This window comes from Acipenser ruthenus, chromosome 29, assembly GCF_902713425.1.
Source record: "Acipenser ruthenus chromosome 29, fAciRut3.2 maternal haplotype, whole genome shotgun sequence".
In the NCBI taxonomy this organism is placed as follows: Eukaryota; Metazoa; Chordata; class Actinopteri; order Acipenseriformes; family Acipenseridae; genus Acipenser; species Acipenser ruthenus.
In genome coordinates this window covers 2,230,632-2,250,982 of record NC_081217.1, presented here as the reverse complement: position 1 = coordinate 2,250,982, position 20,351 = coordinate 2,230,632, and the positions used below count along the sequence as shown (strand labels likewise).

Sequence of the window (20,351 nt, the reverse complement as noted above, 5' to 3'; positions counted from 1 at the left end):
CTGACGTCACCCGCCCGTTTGGGTCCCTAATTTGTTTGTTATCTAAGTAAACTAGGAGGCGTGGCTTCCGATCCCATTGGCCAGCGGGTTTCTTGTAATGTCAAGCTAGCTCTGTAAACAGATGAATCACACGGTGCTTTGCCGGAGCGGGTCGATAGCATAACAAGCGAGAGTGCAAGTAAACTAGAGCAGGGAAAAAGTTGAAGGGTTTCTTATTGTCTCACCGCTGTCGTGCCAACAGAGACAGACGCCGTGGAGACAGCATAACGATTAGCAGACCCGGGTACAGTTCGCAGAAAGAAAGCGGAGAGCTGGATCATGCTTCGATCAAGAGGGGTTAGGTTACCGGTGCAGCTACAACATGCGAGCACTGTTGGTGCATCGGTGAATTTTTTGGGGTGTAACATTCTTGGAAATCCAGGAACAAGTACGACGAGAACAAGAAAGCAGGTCAATGCTGCTGCTACCCGACCATTGCATAATTCTGCAAAGACAGCTTTCCCTGGGATTAATGCACGGCAGGGTGGTTGGGAAGCTGCAAACGCGAAAAGTATTCGCAGTCCATTACCGTGGACTGTTTTACCGAATACCGAAGGGGCAGGCAAGGCGATGTTATTTAAAACAGATCCGACTTCCGAGGATTACAAGCGCAAATATGCAAACTGGATTAATCCTCTGCCTTGGGAAGAAAGTTTGTCCGCAGCGGGGCTGCCGAGCCGCCAGTTCCACGGTAATAAAGCGAAGGGGTTGCCGATTCTCTGGGCGCTTTCTCCTGCCGGAGCTGCGGGGTGTAACCGGTTCGGAGGCGCTGATCTGTCGTCGGCGCTGAGCTCCAAGAACAGGCGCCTTTATCTTTTCACTCCAGCGGCAGGGAGGCTCCAAATGCGGGCGTGTTTCTGTACTTCATCCGCCAGGCAACAAGAGATAAAAACAACCGCCGACCAAGGTTCAAGATCAATCAAGGCACGTTTCTTCTAGTTTGGATGCAACATTGTTATCGTGATGTTGAAGTGGTTTCAATGTGTGTGTGTGTGTGTGTGTGTGTGTGTGTGTGTGTGTGTGTGTGTGTTTTCTTATCTGTAATATATTATATAGTGTTGTATTTTGGGTATAGAAAGTCAAGTGTTATTGAATCATGTTTTAAAAAAGAAGGAAAACTAAAAACTATTTTCTTTGGCATAATTGAAGAGTGTTTAATCATGCCTGTTAGCGTTTCAAAGTGCTCGGGGTTAGTATGTGACGTTGTCTCACAACGCAACGAGCCCCCTGTGATAACCTATAGTTTGTACGCGTTTATGTAACTTGTTGATGGTAGATTTGTCAGACATTAATCCGCGTTAAATAAAATATATAACACTTTTTATTTTGAATAGCTTATCCACTTTAATTATATTTTTAGATTAATTTTGTAAAACAACAATAAGAATAATGCACTGACGTCGTTATTACAAGCAACCCAATCACACTACTCAGTATTTTGTTGCGCAGCAAGGATATTTAATAGTAAGAGGATGCATGCGTGTAGACTAATATAAAGTACGCTGATCTTGGTCGTGGGTGGAACAGCCCAGCGTGACCATGTGTTGTTAAACCGCAGCACGAGACAGTGCTGAATCTATGAAACCTGCTCAGAGCTTGTGCATGCAATTAAAAACAATAGCCGCGGTCTGGCACGGCTTTTCCCAGGCCACGCATACTGTGCACAATGAACCAAGTACAGTGCGGTCTGTAGCTCATGACTGCTGCCTTGGCAAAAGGCGAGTTGGCATCATGTACGGTGCTTGTTTTTTTGTATCGCTCTGTCTCAAACAAATCTGTCTCTATGGTCTGGCTCAGTATTTTGTTTATATTTGTATACAATGGTATCATTACATAAGAACAGCCTTTCACAGGCGTGTCAAAGATAGTCACACAGGAAACCGCCCTTTGGATTATTAGAAATATTTCTATAGCCTATGTCTTTCTTTCTTGCCAACCCCTACCGTGCTGTATGCAGTAATCACAAAACCAAAACAAACCCAATATCTAAAATAAATAAATAAATGCAATGAAACCCTTCACTGCTGTATGCAGTAATCATCACCACAAGCTTAGAAAGTGCTTGCAACTAAAGGCCAACTATTTGAGACATGCTTGCTTTATGCTGCAGACAGCACAGCTCTGCTGTGGTATTTACCATTAGCACAGGCTGAGCCACCTCACTTTTTGCTAGTTATAATTTAAATATGTAAGTCCTGTTCTCCCAATGATTTAAAGACTCTTCTGTTTTGATGAGTTACAGAACATATGAAAGGAAATCTGCACACTTTGCACTGTGTAGATGATGAAAAAGACCCCAGTCACCTGGTTAACCTGAGCAGTTACCGATAGTTAATCATTTACCTGACTTCTCTAAAGTCTGGACAGCATGTGCAAGACCATCTGCACAACAGCACTGTGCTGTAGCAGCTTTCCAAGAGACTGGGGTGGGGGGCGTTGTTTAAAACTGGAGCAATTTGAATTGCATTTCTGGAAAAGTGTTGTTATTAAAGTTTATCAGTGATCAATGCCCATCTGTAGCCTATGTTAATACAGCCGTAAAAAGCACTTGATATTTTTAATTCTTGGCTTTTGGCTTCTTTACAAAATGTAAAACTGTAATGAATATCAGGCTCTGTTTAACATGTCAAAAGGGAAAATAACTCCTACTTTTAAATGACTTTAAATAAGATAACAGAACTAAATACGACACATCTCCCTCCCAATACCCTTTAGATACTTGATACCCCCGTTCTATATCTGGCACAGCCTCTCTCTCACACGTGACACATACAGCTGTTGAGTGCAGCAGATGTTCGGACAGTCGCACAAAAGGAAAATCTCCTGCCTTGTTGTAAATGTTTAGTAAGACTGGGTTTGTTGCGATGAGTAATCCTTGGAGGTGGAGCACAGCGTCGGAGCTCGGGTGATGAGTTCATATGTGGTTTATTCTAATTTTAAACCAGGCTTCGCTAATCTCATTTCCTGTTTCCTGTGTCTTCACTTTAACTCTTTTTTGTCTGACCCAGTTCTAATAATAGTTTTAAAAAGACTCCGACCTTTTAGTTCAAATATCAGCTTCTGTGGGCAGCACTGATTGTAGAAGTGTGAAACACGAGCTAGCTTCCATAGTGATGAAGTTCAGTTCCTGCTTCAATATTAGGCAGCACTCTGCAATCCTGACAATCTTTGCCTCCTGTCTCTCTGGAGCAGGCGGAGAGCAGTGATTCCAGAGTGGGTGCCGCAGAACAGGAAAGAGAGGAAAACAGGAAACCCAGCAAATCCCAGCAGCTGAAGAAGGTCTTCAAGGAATACGGAGCTGTCGGAGTCTCGTTCCACATCGGAATCTCCTTAATGTCGCTGGGGATAGTTTACCTGGCCATTTCCAGGTGAGCAGCTGAAATCACACACACAGCATGAAGTAACAGCACAGTGACTCGCATGCATCTAGGAACATTATGAACGGTTACAGCTGGTCCACAAGATAGCCGGCAAGTTGTGCCTGTGTCAATAGAAATATGCTAGATTTGCTGGTAATTTCCCAACATATTGTGACTGATTAATTCTTTTTAAATGAACTAGCTCCTTAAGATATAAATCTATTCCTGTTCTTTTTTAATGCTATGATACAGTAATACATTCATATGCATATTACACAATACCCAGCATGAACAGCAGGTGCCCAGGCTCTGCTGAGCTCATGCCAGCTCCAGGGTACAGCATGCAGAGTCACTGGATGTAACAGAAAGAAAAGGGTACGGATTAGTACTGGTTAGCTTCACACAGCTGGCTGGGGCGCATCGTTTCAGCCCCACCCTGCATACCTGGAACTGTTCTGTAACTGACTTGCTTAACACATTAACTATTAATGTGCTGCTCTGTCAGAGCAGTGCTTGCTCATGCTGTGTTTTGCACATGTTTGATGTGCGCTGGTAAAGCGATCTTCTTTAGTGGTGAAATGCCAGCCTGCCATTGGGAATGTGAGGCCCTGTTTACTTGTATAACTGTGGTGTTTGTCTTCCACTCTAACACCTTTGCCTTTTAATCAGTGCTCTTCTGCTGTGTCAAGGTGACACGCTACTTTCGGTTGACCAGCTCACAAAGTAAATAAACTGGCTGGCAAGTAACTGAGCTTCTGAAGATTAGATGTGAGTGAGAGGGCAAAGGTGAACTGGAGGGGGGAGGGGGCGGTCGCTTAGCAACCGGGCAGGTGCAGTATCTTATTTCTAAGCTAATGAATCTGGATCAAAGTGATTCGTTCTTACTCAGCAGAAAGCATGCATTTGAATGCATTGAAGAACCTTTACAAAGAAAGATACTATATAAATAACATTGAAATAAAGATACAAAGGCATTCATCGTACTGGTTATCAGAAATACAGAATCTGAGACTTCAAGCCAGTAGCCAGTGAAACTCGTGCATCGTGACGCACATGATGTTGAAAGGAACATCGCATTGCCTCAATCGTCTTTGTCAGAACAGTGATTCTCATTGTTGCAGAGTCCCCTTAGTCATGCATAACATATAGAGGGGAAAAATACTAAAAGCAGCATGTGACCGAGGTCAAAACATAGATCTGGGTTTGTCATGAATCCCATGTTGCTTTCTCAATACTAGTTAACTGTTCCCCTGCTGGGATAGAAACAGGATTTTACCATCTACACCCTGTTCACACTGCCTCAATAATGCGCTTCATTGCATATTGAAACGTGATTCTCATTGGCAATCACAGTTTCAGCACACATTGATCACAAGTTAGTTTTGCAGTGCGAATAGGGTAGTAGACACTCTAGGTTGTGCCACTCCCTGGCTGCTTGTTGAATTTAGCTCAGCTGTGATTAAGGACTGCAATGCAATCCCTGCTCTTCTCTTCACAGTGGCATTGACATGACAGCTCTGCTCTTCAAGGTGGGATTCAGCGAGGCCATGGTCCAGTCCAAGATTGCTGCCGGCACCAGTACGTTCGTGCTGGCCTACGCCGTTCACAAATTGTTTGCCCCGGTCCGCATCAGCATCACGCTGGTCTCGGTGCCCTTCATTGTGCGCTACTTCCGAAAAGTGGGTCTTTTCAAGCCCCCCGTCTCCAGCCCCTGAATACATACCCACCTGGGCTCCACAGCTGCTATTGCTGCACTGCATTCTGAGCGTGATGTCATCACAGCTGCTCAAGCTAAAGTGGTGCTGCTGGGAGTTTGTTCCTGGCCCAGCCTGTAAAAGCAACTCACCACAAACTCTCAGTTGGACTTTTTCTGCTCTCATTATTTTTAAAAAGGTAGGGCTTAACCACCAAGCTAAAGAGAATCTGCCATCATAACTGCTTTTGAATAGTACTTATTAGTGGAGTTTGAATTACAAGTTACCCATGTCATTTCAAAAGGTGTTTTACCCCCAGCTGCCCAGTCCCTTACTGCTGTACATCAGGTGTCCTTCATCAGTAAATACAATGGCATCCTCGGTTTACAGACAGGAGTGAGCTGTGGTCAACAGGTGGGGGAATACAATACATTTAAAACACAGCAAGCAAATAGCAACCCTGCAGCGTTTACAATAGGACCGCTTACTGCTCTCCCCCTGCACAGCAACCGATGAATCCGGTCCTTGACTCTGCACAGGGGAAAGAGACCTGAAAGATGCCATACCTCAGTTGCTTGCTGAAAGCCATCTGGAACAGACTGCAAAAGGAAAGAAGCATTTACAATCATATGAATCTACCCCAGCCTCTGCAATGAAACACACTCAAGCCCAGACTTTTAAATGGGGTGTTAGAACACTTTAATTATTTAACAGTGGGGGAGTAATCTGAATCCGATACCAGCGCCAAAACCTCTGGGAATATTTGTCTAAGACAGGAAAGCCCACAGAAGCCATGTCTCCTGCCAGTAAGCTAAGATGAGAGATGGAAAAGGCTTTTTTTTTTATATAAAAGCTAAAGGCTAGCATCCTGAATTGCTAAGGAGACATCTTGTTTTTCAGTCTGTATTTGTTGTCCTAAAGCCATATACAGTAATAGAGATGATAATTATTAAAAGAAAGTCACAACTGTGAATTTATTTGAATGTCTTTTTTTCATAGAAGCATGTTTATTAGTTGCACTGTATTTTATTATCCGCTGAAGTAAATACTACATTTCAATTGAATTTTCACATGAAAATAAGTTACTTGAAAAAGCTTTATTTTTCTATTGGATCATAGTTCCGGGTACATAATGAATTCCATTCCGGTCACCGCTTTACTCAGATTCACATACCGTCTCTGGAATGTGCAGAATAGCAGCACCAGAGCCAGACTCACGTCTCTGCAAGAGATTTCAAAATCACACAACTGCCGAGGTGGAAACACATCCGTTCTGAAAGGATGTCAAAACTGAACAGCAGACGGCACATCATTATTATTATTATTATTATTATTTATTTCTTAGCAGACGCCCTTATCCAGGGCGACTTACAATTGTTACAAGATTTCACATTATACAGATATCACAGTATTTTTGCATACAATTACCCATTTATACAGTTGGGTTTTTACTGGAGCAATCTAGGTAAAGTACCTTGCTCAGGGGTACAACAGCAGTGTCCCCCACTGGGGATTGAACCCACAACCCTCCGGTCAAGAGTCCAAAGCCCTAACCACTACTCCACACTGCTGCCCAGGCGTCATATTTACTATGCATAGACAAAGAAATCAATTGTGTCCAGATCGGTGTTTATATCTGCAGGATTATATTAACCACGCAGGTGACCTTGACCCTACTATTATTATTGTCATGTTGCAGTTACGCAACTACCTGATCATGAGACCGAATGCTTTCAAAATATTAGCTTAAAAAAGGAACATGGCAAGTTTCCATAGACAGAGGACCAAAACAGTTACAGGCCTGCCATGCAATGTAAATCTCCACGGCTCTTTGAACTTGACAATGGCAGCATGTCTGTTCACCAATCATTCAATAAAAGATAAACCTGTTTACCTGCAATCCATCGTTAGGAGCCACACCTTTGCATGCCAGGTAGGTGCTGCAGGCTGTACCCAAGCCTCCTCTCTCCACCACTCTGAACTGAACAGACACATGCCCAAAACTCAAACTATTAGTGTAAAGAGCAGGGATGAAAAGAGAACCTCCCATTCCAACCAAAACCCATCTAAAAAATGCAACACCAGTCCCATTTACTGCACTATGCAATGTTATACCCTTGCAGTATTATGTGAAATCTTATTATCACACCAGACCATCCCAGAGAACGAGCAACCACACTGCATTGCAAACATCTTTATCCATTGCAATTCCAACCAATTAAATGGAGAACACAAGCAATATTATTAATTAATTTTATTAACTTGTTAAAGAAATTGCTCCTAAATGTATTGCAACAGTAATAAAACACCAATATATAAAATATAAAAAGGTTCATAATCATCTTAAAACTAAATATTTACAAAAGATCCTGGTTAGTACAGCCACATCCACTCTGCAGAGCACAATCACAAACCCTCACAAGCAGGGCTCCATAAGTCACAGGCACTCAAACTGGCTATTGCACTGCTCAAAAGACCTTGCAGACCAGGACTGATAGACATACATATAAAAGAGAAATAAAGTCAGGGAAAGAACAGCTCAACCCAACATGAAATTCAAGTACAGGAGACTCCGTGATGAAAAGTCTTTTAAAACAAGATATAATTCTCTATTTATTCTTGCCCCTCGTTGTTTTGCATGTGCTGAAGGAGTCTGCTTTGCGTGGCTTGCCATGCGCAGTGAATCCATTTGAATACTAGGTCATGTGCCTGGAATGGACACAGTGGTAACTGTGGTTCACTCTGTCTCGAGTCAGCAGCATCTTGGAGGAGAAGGCCCTCGTCTTCACTCTGTTGCTTCACTTGCTGGAGCTGGGCTGTGGGGTGGGAGGTGTGATCTTCAACAGGGCAGTCGGCTGTTTCGTGGAGTTTGCTACGACCCAGGGGTGGGTGAGCACGCCGGGCAGGGGCAGCCTCTGGTTGGGGTTGTGTTTCAACAGCTTGGAGATCAAATCTCGGCAACCCTCGCTAACAAACTGGGGGTAACTGAAATCAACCTAAAAAGAAAACGTACCACTTGAGCACAGTGACAGACAGCAATAACCAAAAAGCACAATGCCACTCTACAATACTTGGCATACTGGCTAACAGTTTTATTTGCATTTATTATAAATATTTAGAAATTCTGTTAGTCAAGTACATAGCATTCTCTTCTCCCCATAAAACAGATTCAAAGAAGCACGGCTCATTTAAATTAGCTTCCCCCCCCCTGCCAATAAAACTCTTACTTTAGAAATCTTTCGGTACGTTTCCTCGTGGCTCTTGGTTTCGAAGGGAGGGGTCCCCACCAGAAACTCATAGCAGAGGACTCCAAGGCTCCACAGGTCCACCTTCTCATCATGCATCCTGCCTTCAATCATCTCAGGAGGCAGGTAGTCCAGAGTCCCGCACAGAGTCGCTCTCCTGGAGAAACCAAGCAGGAACACAAGAAGCCAATAACCTTTCCATGTGATGAATCTAAAAAGCATGTGGTTACAGTTTAAACACACATTACACTGAACATATCCTGCACATACTTCCTCATTAAACCTCAAGAGGAACTAGAAAGCAGTTGATCCAGCAGGTCTTGTTCGATATGGAGTGTGTGTAACAGTTTGCAAGCGCATAATTGTGACGTGAACCTTTTGTGAAAATTAATTCACACCACTAGAGGGAGTATATTCCTCAATGCAAGATGACGTATAGGATCCCCAGATATAGGGTGCAAAGCCAACTATAGAACACTTCACTTCAAACTTTACAAAGTGGCCAACACAGCAGGAAAAATGCAGTTCAAGAACTGGGTCATACCATTCTGAATACTGTAGTTATCAAGACTGGGCTCTGGCTTACAGCATCTACAAAGTTCACACCCAGTATTTGGTATTAATCTCAGCACAAGCCTCCAGGTTGAGGAGATTGGACATCCACAGCACATACCTTGAAGAGGGTGCATGCACAGACCAGCCAAAATCTGCAATTTTCAGCTCCCCACTGGCCCCTAGCAGAAGATTCTCTGGCTTGATGTCCCTGTGGATCACCTTCTTAGAATGACAGTACAGAAGAGCATCCGACAACTCAGTAATATACTGAAAACAGAAGAAAACTGAAATTAGAATTCCAGTTTCAAAAGCTGGTTCTGCACCAAAAGCCCCAGTTTGATCTCTAGCACCTAATTGAGAATGGTTAGGTTCTTACAGTAGCGCTTCTTTGTTCGTTGAATTTGCCACATCGCTGCAGCTCGCTGTACAATTCACCCTTGGGAGCATATTCCAAGATCAGGTACACTCTGGAGGAGTCATGGAAATAGCCATATAGCCTCAGGATATTCGGATGCCTGAAACAGAAAGAAATAGTTCATTTGAAGAGCAGAACACGTAACCTCCACATTTTAATAACGTCTGATTTATAACACACCATTCAGTTCACCAGATGACATCTCATAATAAGGAAGAGTTCAGCATGTATTAAATTAGCTGCAGCCCTACCTGAGATGGGACTGGATTTCCACCTCTCGCCTCAGTTGGCGCTCCACACCTGCCTTCTCCAGCTGGGTTTTAAACAGCACTTTCAGTGCCAGGATAAACTTGGACTGTCTCTCTCGGGCCAGGTAAACGTTCCCAAACTTTCCTTTTCCTAAAGGACGACCAATGTCAAAGTTTTCCAGGCTCCACCGTTTCCTGAAGCAGAGCAGATAGATTTTCAGTTCTCAAATCCCGAGAGTTGAAGACTAAGTGTTGGTTAGGATGATGTCCTTGCAGATAACCAATTTAAAAATAACCAGATCTCATGCGGTACTTACTTGTCCATTGATGTATATTCCTCTGCCAGAGGTTTATCTGTATAAACAAAAAGAACATTACTAAAACAATGCAAGGGAAGAGAACTGGCTTCTGGGTCCATCACAATACTTTTTAGCACAGCCAACATTTTACTATTGGTGGCACAGGTACCTTTCACATAGTTATTTTACCAATAATGCAAATAAAAATAAAATAAATCATGCCAACATGCACACATGGGAGGTGCAACATGATTCTCGGCAATGTAGTCTTTTTTTTTTATTTAAACAATTTAAAAGCACTTTTTACAAATTCCAAGATTTCATTGATTTGTCAATGAATGTCAGTAAGAAATGACCCTGACGTCCCTTGTGACAGTGAAGAACGTTGGAAAGAAAAGGACAAGCAGCTCACCAGCAGCCTGCCCCTGATTGGGCAGCTCTGTTGCTTGGCTGGGCTCCTGAACTTTGGGCTGTGGTTGGCTCGCTGGCTGGCTCTCTGGTTTTGGTGGTACATTCTGGTTGGATGCTGTGTTCTTGTTTAACGGAGTCTGGAACAGTGGCTGCTTTTGGGGGCCTGGTTTCTGCTGGGCGGGTGGTCTCAGGACACGCTGAGGTCCGTTTGCGGTGCTGAGAACCCGCTGGGTTGGGGTGGTACTGCCAGGCACCTGTTTCTGAGACACGGGCACACGTTTGGGTCCCTCCCCTGTTGACTTCAGGAAACACAGCAGCGTGTTAGACTACTGAATAGAAATAGGAGACAATGTGTTTACAAAACATCTAAAATATAAACATGCTGTTGCAGTCATCAACAGCATAGATTAACCAGGACTGTTCTAGTATCACTTTAGTGTCATAATGTAGTGATGTATCTTAAGCAGTTGAATACGGGAGCAACCAACTTGCTCCTAAAGTGGCACCCATCATCTGGACTTGGTGACCAATTCATGTCTGGAGTCTTGTAGTCAGAGGGAAACAAGTAGAGTCTGGCTACCACACTCTGCACTTCAATTATAAAGTCTGTATAATAATGACATTGCAAATACGTAATAAACCGACAATGTGCACAAAACATAGAACTGGAAGTTAAGGCCCTCAAATCATTTCCTTTTTAACGCACCTTCTTTAGATATCCAGCGAGGGGTGTCGTCTTCAAACTCTTAGTTGAATCCATTGTTGCTCTCTAAAAACAGAGATTAACGTATTATGAAGGTGTACAGCCACGAGTACATATCTTAAGACAGTGGGCGCGAGTGATTGTACGAAACAAGGTAGTTTGCAGGATCCTAATAAAACCCGGTGCTGTAGTCACGTATTACCCACACAACCGGTGTAATTTAAAAATATTAAGGATCACGCTATACATACTGGGCAGCTCATACACTTAACAAAAAGTTACAAGTAACATAAACAAGATATTTATCATACGGTGACGTACCAGTATGTGCTGGGTTATTTATTAATTTTTTAAACCTATAAAAACTTCATGCCGTTCGGATTTCCTATTTCCCTAAACTGCTTCCAGTTGCCATAAAATGGCGGATTATAAACGCAAAGATTAAACCGACTACATATTTTCACAAAGAATACCGGCAAGTCAGAAAGGAGGGCGAGTACTGTTGTGTAGCTATATTAAAATCCTAAATCCCACGATCAAGTTTTAACGTTTTACACAGATTATCGTATTAATTGCATAGCCAAGAGAACTAGACCCAGTACGGTCAACACACACTTGTATACAAGATATACAAACACTACAAAAAACTAACTAAGAGCCCCGAGACCCGCACAGACACTTGAGAGGCACAGTATTATATTAGAATACTGTACAATGGCGTGATATAAATCACAACACATACCACTGTTTCTTTAGGCCAAACTGCTGTATTGTAATCCCCCCGCTGTTTCCGCGGCTCAGTGTTCTTGTGTGTGTGATCGTCGCCACATCAAACCTCTAACAGGAGATCCTACACATGTGTCGAAGAGTAATATATATTTTTGACAGTTTTCTATTGCTGTTGAGGGCCACTGCGTCTTGTTTTACTCCCTTGACTACATCTGTTTAAATTCAAATCTCCCTGTTTTAAATACCTTTAAACCGCTCCACGCTCTGATTGGCTGCAGCCGAGCTTTGACTCCGCTTATCATTGGCCAGGGGATGGTTAACTGACGCACGCAGGGGGAGTGAATAGACATGTTTTCAGACAGCGACCCCAAATGGTAGGTATCCTCTACTGGGTGGGTTCAGTTGTTACTGAAACATACGCTGAATATGCTCTGTAAAAACGTGTACCGGACAGGGTAATCAGTTTAAATACACGTTACTCCACCATTATATGTATGTGTTATTAAATGTAATTAATCATGAATTGCTTGATGTAGTAGTACTCTAGCAGAAAAAAAAAAATTTAAACCAAACATTTTTCCATCTAAATCGTATTTCTGTTAGATAAACGTATTTGGAAAGTATTTTTTATTTTTTATTTTGTTTGTATAGAAACTACAGACTTTTGTATACAGTAATATAATAAAAAACGAAAACAAAGTACTGTGATACACAGTCTAGAGCTACATGTATATTTCCAAGAGAGAACGTGCATTCCCCTTAAGCAATATTCATTAAATCCGCCGTCACTGTGCTAATAATGTTTTGGCAGTTTGTTGTTTGCTAGCCCGCATCCAGCAGTATACACAATTCTGGCATTCGCTCCTGGTGATGAGATTAACCTTTAGGCTGCTACAGTGACTCACAGTCAATCATTCAGGGTTGTCTCCCAGAGTCCACATTCCCTCAGCCCCTGAACTGAACTGATATACAAGGTCAGAACATTCAAACAGTGAGACTTGGGAATGCTCCCTTCAAATGCATTGGGACGTGTTCCCAAAGGGGTTACTTCCAGGCTCTGATTGCAAATCCCCTCTTTGTCTTTCCAAACTGATTTCATGTTATATTTCTTCATTAAAGTCTCGAAGCTTTATTTCCTGCCACCTTTTCAAATTCTGTCCAGAGCTTTGCTGTACATGACTATTTTTTTGCAATCTAAATTGCTTGGGGGTGTGAAAGGGATTAGATACTGCACTGTCTGATTACATTGGGAAATGCCTCAATAACGTCCCACAAACAGTATATAGACAGAGCGCTGAGCTTTATAACAATACTAAGCACAGTACTGTAATACTATTAATATTGACAGACATTCTAACCTCTTAAATAATCAAAGGACAAGGATGAGGTTTTAGTATCACATTTTATTAGGGTCTGTCATCAGACCTTAAATGACACGCTTGTTTTTAGCAATGTTATAAAGACAAAACAGCTGAAGCACACAGCAGGTTTCCAGGAGTCTCTTCAACACAGACAATCCAGCCATATCTCTACAAACTTGCCCCTGAAAAGTTAATTGAAGCGAGTCTGCTTTGCAGGAATGCTGGGGTAGTACAGTAAATGGTGGAGGAGGGCTTTGTTAATATCCCTGCACTCTGTAGAGAAGTTTTGAAAGACTCAGGTTTACAGCCACTCGTGTAAAGGCCAATTTTAATGTAATGTCCAGGGTTTTATATTCAGAGGACAAAGATCCCAGTTTTATCACTTGTACTGTGTTGTCATTATGGATAGCAGAAATGACTTTGGTTTAAAAACAAATTAAACCATTCTTGACTGTTTCTAAAGAGGATTTTTTTTGGTTGGAGTTTTTAAAGTGTATGCATGACAGGGGAAAAAAAAAAAAAAAACACCACACACTGCACCCTGCAACTACTTTACTGGGTTTTTCCCCCAGCAAACATTTCACAAACTCAGTTCTAAAATGCAACACCTGTGATAGACACATGCCAGGTACAACAAGGTGACTGAAAGGAAGCAAATTACAATGATGTGGAGTCCACAGCCATGAAAACGGCATGGTGTTCACACTGGTGTCCTGGACAGGGCTGAGGCACATTTACAAATGTTAAACACTCTGCATTGGGCTCCAGTGCGCTCAATAAACAACCGTGCCAAACCCCAAGACCACAGAGCCAGCACAAACAGTTGTGTTGATTGCAAGGTAGTGTGGATAAGGTGTTACAGAGGGACAATCTAGCAGCATGGTGCAATTCCATTCGCTACCTCTTTCTGCACATTTCACATTCATATTCCTGCAGCGCGGAGCATTGGGATGGAAGTCTCCTCAATATACAGATGCAAATTGAAAACAGATACATCAGACTGTGCCTAGGTTCTGTCACCTTACATGGTGTCCTTTGAATTCACTGTAAGCTGCAGAAGGATTTATGTTCTAGGTTTGGGTAATTTGCTCCTTTTGGTTGTTAAAACCAATCAATTCAGTTAAGCAACTCCTAGACCACAAGAGGTTGAATGCTTTCAGAATTTTAGTTCAAAAGGGAACATGGCAAGTTTCCATAGAGACAGGACCAAAACATTTATAGGCCTGCCACAGCTCTTTGAACTTGACAATCGAAGCATGTCTGTTCACCAATCATTCAATAAAAGATAAACCTGTTTACCTGCAATCCATCGTTAGGAGCCACACCTTTGCATGCCAGGTAGGTGCTGCAGCCTGTACCCAAGCCTCCTCTCTCCACCACTCTGAACTGAACAGACACATGCCCAAAACTCAAACTATTAGTGTAAAGAGCAGGGATGAAAAGAGAACCTCCCATTCCAACCAAAACCCATCTAAAAAATGCAACACCAGTCCCATTTACTGCACTATGCAATGTTATACCCTTGCAGTATTATGTGAAATCTTATTATCACACCAGACCATCCCAGAGAACGAGCAACCACACTGCATTGTACACATCTTTATCCATTGCAATTCCAACCAATTAAATGGAGAACACAAGCAATATTATTAATTAATTTTATTAACTTGTTAAAGAAATTGCTCCTAAATGTATTGCAACAGTAATAAAACACCAATATATAAAATATAAAAAGGTTCATAATCATCTTAACTAAATATTTACAAAAGATCCTGGTTAGTACAGCCACATCCACTCTGCAGAGCACAATCACAAACCCTCACAAGCAGGGCTCCATAAATAAGTCACAGGCACTCAAACTGGCTATTGCACTGCTCAAAAGGCCTTGCAGACCAGGATTGATAGACATACATATAAAAGAGAAATAAGTCAGGGAAAGAACAGCTCAACCCAACATGAAATTCAAGTACAGGAGACTCCGTGATGACAAGTCTTTTTAAACAAGATATAATTCTCTATTTATTCTTGCCCCTCGTTGTTTCGCATGTGCTGAAGGAGTCTGCTTTGCGTGGCTTGCCATGCGCAGTGAATCAATTTGAATACTAGGTCATGTGCCTGGAATGGACACAGTGGTCACTGTGGTTCACTCGGTCTCGAGTCAGCAGCATCTTGGAAGAGAAGGCCCTCGTCTTCACTCTGTTGCTTCACTTGCTGGAGCTGGGCTGTGGGGTGGGAGGTGTGATCTTCAACAGGGCAGTCGGCTGTTTCGTGGAGTTTGCTACGACCCAGGGGTGGGTGAGCACGCCGGGCAGGGGCAGCCTCTGGTTGGGGTTGTGTTTCAACAGCTTGGAGATCAAATCTCGGCAACCCTCGCTAACAAACTGGGGGTAACTGAAATCAACCTAAAAAGAAAACATACCAGTTTAGATGCCACTTGAGCACAGTGACAGACGGCAATAACCAAAAAGCACAATGCCATTCTAAAATACTTGGCATACTGGCTAACAGTTTTATTTGCATTTATTATAAATATTTAGAAATTCTGTTAGTCAGTCAAGTACATAGCATTCTCTTCTCCCCATAAAACAGATTCAAAGAAGCACGGCTCATTTAAATTAGCTCCCCCCCCCCCCCCAATCAAACTCTTACTTTAGAAATCTTTCGGTACGTTTCTTCGTGGCTCTTGGTTTCGAAGGGAGGGGTCCCCACCAGAAACTCATAGCAGAGGACTCCAAGGCTCCACAGGTCCACCTTCTCATCATGCATCCTGCCTTCAATCATCTCAGGAGGCAGGTAGTCCAGAGTCCCGCACAGAGTCGCCCTCCTGGAGAAACCAAGCAGGAACACTCAGGGGCACATTAGGCCACAAACCTCTCCACAACACAGATATCAGGATTGACCAAGACCCTATAATATATTTCCCAGCACAGCCCAAATACGAATGCTGTGTTCATCTATCATAACAAGAATGCATGTGGTTACAGTTTAACACACATTACACTGAACATATCCTGGTTTTAATCTCAGCACAAGCCTCCAGCTTGAGGAGACTGGACATACATAGCACATACCTTGAACAGGGTGCATGCACAGACCAGCCAAAATCTGCAATTTTCAGCTCCCCACTGGCCCCTAGCAGAAGATTCTCTGGCTTGATGTCCCTGTGGATCACCTTCTTAGAATGACAGTACAGAAGAGCATCTGACAGCTCAGTAATATACTGAAAACAGAAGAAAATTAAAATTAGAATTCCAGTCTCAAAAGCAGTTTCTGCACCAAAAGCCCCAGTTTGATTTCTAGCACCTAATTGAGAATGGTTAGATTCTTACAGTAGCGCTTCTTTGTTCGTTGAATTTGCCACATCGCTGCAGCTCGCTGTACAATTCACCCTTGGGAGCATATTCCAAGATCAGGTACACTCTGGAGGAGTCATGGAAATAGCCATATAGCCTCAGGATATTCGGATGCCTGAAACAGAAAGAAACAGTTCATTTGAAGAGCAGAACACGTAACCTCCACATTTTAATAACGTCTGATTTATAACACACCATTCAGTTCACCAGATGACATCTCATAATAAGGAAGAGTTCAGCATGTATTAAATTAGCTGCAGCCCTACCTGAGATGGGACTGGATTTCCACCTCTCGCCTCAGTTGGTGCTCCACACCTGCCTTCTCCAGCTGGGTTTTAAACAGCACTTTCAGTGCCAGGATAAACTTGGACTGTCGCTCTCGGGCCAGGTAAACGTTCCCAAACTTTCCTTTTCCTAAAGGACGACCAATGTCAAAGTTTTCCAGGCTCCACCGTTTTCTAAAGTAGAGCAGATAGATTTTCAGTTATCAACTTTGACACAGATATTACAAGCTCACGTCTGTTAGAACTACAGTTTTAGAAATACTGAGAGTTCGGGAATACTGGCCGAGTCAGGGTGTAGCAGAGTGGGATAGGATTATGTTCCTGCAGGTAACATTTAAAAAGATTAACAATTTTGTCCACTGACCCCATTCTATTGTGTGCATCATTGCAGCACTGTTTTGACCCACAGAAAGTAATGCATACATTCCCAAGAGAAGGAGGCTGTGTGAGTGGATACAGAAAAGGGATACAGACCACGAGGTCTCTGGTTCAAATGCCGGCTGACTCACTGACTCACTTGAGCAAGTCACTTGCTTGTGCTCCGTCTTTTGGACGAGACATTGTTGTAAGTGACTCTACAGCTGATGCATAGTTCACACACCCTAGTCTCTGTAAGTCGCCTTGGATAAAAGCGTCTGCTAAATAAACAAATAGTAATAATAATAATAATAATAATAATAATAATAATAATAATAATAATAATAATAATAACTTAAAAGTGCATGGCCCTACAGCTCTACTCAGTGCTGCCAGGATATTGTCAACTGCATTAATCCAGATCTGCTAGCATGTGAGCGACACTCGGTAGTGAACTATGAATGTAGCAATGACAGCTCTGCCAAAACCAGATCTCATGTTGTACGTACTTGTCCATTGATGTATATTCCTTTGCTGGAGGTTTATCTGCATAAACAAAAAAACACATTATAAAAACAAAGCAAAGGAAAAAAGTGGATCTGGGTCCATGACAATGCTTTTCTGCACAGCCAAAACGTTGCTATTGGTGGCACAGGTTAGGTACCTTTATTGTAATAGTTATTTTACCAATAGAGTAAATACACAGTCCTGTGCTGACACACACTCACGAGAGTGCAATGCGAGTCTCTGTAACGTAGCTGTTTATTTAAATAATGAATGTAAGAAATGACCCTGACGTCCCTTGTGACAGTGAAGAACGTTGGAAAGAAAAGGACAAGCAGCTCACCAGCAGCCTGCCCCTGACTGGGCAGCTCTGTTGCTTGGCTGGGCTCCTGAACTTTGGGCTGTGGTTGGCTCGCTGGCTGGCTCTCTGGGTTTGGTGGTACATTCTGGTTGGATGCTGTGTTCTTGTTTAACGGAGTCTGGAATAGTGGCTGCTTCTGGGGGCCTGGTTTCTGCTGGGCGGGTGGTCTCAGGACACGCTGAGGTCCGTTTGCGGTGCTGAGAACCCGCTGGGTTGGGGTGGTACTGCCAGGCACCTGTTTCTGAGACACGGGCACACGTTTGGGTCCCTCCCCTGTTGACTTCAGGAAACACAGCAGCGTGTTAGACTACTGAATAGAAATATGAGACAATGTGTTTACAAAACATCTAAAATATAAACATGCTGTTGCAGTCATCAACAGCATAGATTAACCAGGACTGTTTTAGTATCACTTTAGTGTCATAATGTGGTGTTGTATCTTAAGCAGTTGAATACGGGAGCAACCAACTTGCTCCTAAAGTGGCACCTATCATCTGGACGTGGTGACCAATTCATGTCTGGAGTCTTGTAAATCAGAGGGAAACGAGTAGAGTCTGGCTACCACACTCTGCACTTCAATTATAAAGTCTGTATAATAATGACATTGCAAATACGTAATAAACCGACAATGTGCACAGAACATAGAACTGGAAGTTAAGGCCCTCAAATCATTTCATTTTTAATTCACCTTCTTTAGATATCCAGCGAGGGGTGTCGTCTTCAAACTCTTAGTTGAATCCATTGTTGCTCTCTAAAAACAGAGATTAACGTATTATGAAGGTGTACAGCCACGAGTACATATCTTAAGACAGTGGGTGCGAGTGATTGTACGAAACAAGGTAGTTTGCAGGATCCTAATAAAACCCGGTGCTGTAGTCACGTATTACCCACACAACCGGTGTAATTTAAAAATATTAAGGATCACGCTATACATACTGGGCAGCTCATACACAACTAAACAAAAGTTAGAATGAACATAAACAATGTATTTGTCATGTGTTTGTTGATTTGTTTATGACGTTAGGATTTCCTTAAAATGCTACGGTGATTAACATTCCTGGTTTCCATAAAATGGCGGATTATATTATTAAGATGACTATATCAGACAGATTTTCACCAAATAATAATAATAATAATAATAATAATAATAATAATAATAATAATAATGTGTAGCTACATTAAAATCCTAAAATCCACTGGCAAGTTTTAACGTTTACACAGACTATCGTATTAAATTGGATAGCTAAGAGAACTAGACCCAGTACGGTCAACTCACACTTATGATATATGTCTGGCAACAAACACTGTCCCTACAAAAAACTAACTAAGAGCCCCGAGACCCGCACAGACACTTGAGAGGCACAGTATTATTAGAATACTGTACAATGGCGTAATATAAATCACAACACATACCACTGTTTCTTTAGGCCAAACTGCTGTATTGTAATCCCCCCGCTGTTTCCGCGGCTCAGTGTTCTTGTGTGTGTGATCGTCGCCACATCAAACCTCTAACAGGACATCCTACACATGTGTCGAAGAGTAATATTTAGTTTTCACAGAGTTTTCTATTGCTGTTGCGACGCTGAAGAGCACTGCATCATGTTACTCCCTTGAGTACTACCGGTTTAAATTCAAATCTCCCTGTTTTAAATACCTTTAAACCGCTCCACGCTCTGATTGGCTGCAGCCGAGCTTTGACTCCGCTTATCATTGGCCAGGGGATGGTTCACTGACGCACGCAGGGGGAGTGAATAGACATGTTTTCAGACAGCGACCCCTACTCGTTGCCAAATGGTATACATCTGTTGGGGGTTGGGGGGTCATTTCGTATTTGGAAAGTCGTTTTTTTTTTGTTTTTTTTTTTGTATGGAAACCACACACCCCTTTTTTAACCTTTACAGATTAACCTTTAGGCTACTACGGTGAATCGCAGTCAATCATTCGGGCAGATCAGAGGGAGCCTCCCAGAGTCCACATTCCCTCAACCTCTGATATACAAGGTCAGAACAGTCAGTGAGTGGGACTTGGGAATGCTCCATTCAAATGCATTGGGACATCCAGGCTCTGATTAACTCATCCTATATATATATATATATATATATATATATATATATATATATATATATATATATATATATATATTAAAGAGGTAAACCAACTGTTAAGCTGTTAAGTGTGACTTGACATGCCTGTAATGGTATCCACATCTTCTCAAGGCATTTTGTTTTTATATTTGTTTTGTCATTGTGGTGGATTAACCTTTGTCACTGCAGCGATGATTGCAAATCTCCTCTTCTCTGTCTTTCCAAACCCACATCATGTTATATTTCTTCATTTCAGTCCTGATGAGGCTGTTTCCTGCCAGCTTCTTTTGAAAGTCCAGAGCTTTGCTGTACACGACTGTATTTATTTGCCCTCTAGATTGCTGGGGGTG

At 42.4% G+C, this 20,351-nt stretch overlaps 3 protein-coding genes across 4 annotated transcripts; 1 reads left to right on the top strand and 2 right to left on the bottom strand.

The window, feature by feature from the left end:
• Positions 1 to 94: 94 nt before the first annotated feature.
• On the top strand, positions 95 to 6,069 carry LOC117411296 (uncharacterized). The gene is made up of 3 exons (XM_034018624.3): positions 95 to 963; positions 3,232 to 3,407; positions 4,897 to 6,069. The coding sequence occupies exons 1-3, from the start codon at positions 319 to 321 to the stop codon at positions 5,111 to 5,113; spliced, it is 1,038 nt and encodes a 345-aa protein (XP_033874515.3). The 5' UTR covers positions 95 to 318; the 3' UTR covers positions 5,114 to 6,069.
• Positions 6,070 to 7,331: 1,262 nt separating this feature from the next.
• Positions 7,332 to 11,941, bottom strand: LOC117430562 (aurora kinase C-like). The gene is made up of 9 exons (XM_034908032.2): positions 11,711 to 11,941; positions 10,972 to 11,034; positions 10,267 to 10,564; positions 9,873 to 9,909; positions 9,559 to 9,750; positions 9,269 to 9,407; positions 9,011 to 9,159; positions 8,320 to 8,494; positions 7,332 to 8,088 (listed from the first exon to the last, which is right to left on the bottom strand). Exons 2-9 carry the CDS (start codon positions 11,023 to 11,025, stop codon positions 7,891 to 7,893), a joined length of 1,242 nt encoding a protein of 413 aa, XP_034763923.2. The 5' UTR covers positions 11,026 to 11,034; positions 11,711 to 11,941; the 3' UTR covers positions 7,332 to 7,890.
• A 2,761-nt stretch (positions 11,942 to 14,702) lies between these two features.
• Positions 14,703 to 19,558, bottom strand: LOC131696535 (aurora kinase C-like). 2 transcript variants are annotated; one of them, XM_034050713.3, is made up of 9 exons: positions 19,331 to 19,558; positions 18,606 to 18,668; positions 17,900 to 18,197; positions 17,562 to 17,598; positions 16,678 to 16,869; positions 16,388 to 16,526; positions 16,130 to 16,278; positions 15,708 to 15,882; positions 14,703 to 15,460 (listed from the first exon to the last, which is right to left on the bottom strand). In XM_034050713.3, the coding sequence occupies exons 2-9, from the start codon at positions 18,657 to 18,659 to the stop codon at positions 15,263 to 15,265; spliced, it is 1,242 nt and encodes a 413-aa protein (XP_033906604.3). In that variant the 5' UTR covers positions 18,660 to 18,668; positions 19,331 to 19,558; the 3' UTR covers positions 14,703 to 15,262. The 2 variants fall into 2 exon arrangements, with proteins under 2 accessions (XP_033906604.3, XP_033906615.3); XM_034050724.3 differs by having other exon boundaries at positions 17,900 to 18,158.
• Between the last annotated feature and the right edge of the window lie 793 nt (positions 19,559 to 20,351).

Excerpts from the sequence above, each read along its gene's own strand:
- LOC117430562 (XM_034908032.2), bottom strand. The coding sequence starts at position 11,025 with ATGGATTCAACTAAGAGTTTGAAGACGACACCCCTCGCTGGATATCTA. Across the intron at positions 9,408-9,558 it reads GAAATCCAGTCCCATCTCAG|GCATCCGAATATCCTGAGGC; the intron begins GTAGGGCTGCAG and ends TTTCTGTTTCAG. Across the intron at positions 8,089-8,319 it reads CGTACCGAAAGATTTCTAAA|GTTGATTTCAGTTACCCCCA; the intron begins GTAAGAGTTTTA and ends TTTTCTTTTTAG.
- LOC117411296 (XM_034018624.3), top strand. The coding sequence starts at position 319 with ATGCTTCGATCAAGAGGGGTTAGGTTACCGGTGCAGCTACAACATGCG. Across the intron at positions 964-3,231 it reads AAGGTTCAAGATCAATCAAG|GCGGAGAGCAGTGATTCCAG; the intron begins GCACGTTTCTTC and ends TCTCTGGAGCAG. Across the intron at positions 3,408-4,896 it reads GTTTACCTGGCCATTTCCAG|TGGCATTGACATGACAGCTC; the intron begins GTGAGCAGCTGA and ends TTCTCTTCACAG.
- LOC131696535 (XM_034050713.3), bottom strand. The coding sequence starts at position 18,659 with ATGGATTCAACTAAGAGTTTGAAGACGACACCCCTCGCTGGATATCTA. Across the intron at positions 16,870-17,561 it reads GAATATACATCAATGGACAA|AAAACGGTGGAGCCTGGAAA; the intron begins GTACGTACAACA and ends GCTCTACTTTAG. Across the intron at positions 15,883-16,129 it reads GTGCATGCACCCTGTTCAAG|GAGGGCGACTCTGTGCGGGA; the intron begins GTATGTGCTATG and ends TGGTTTCTCCAG.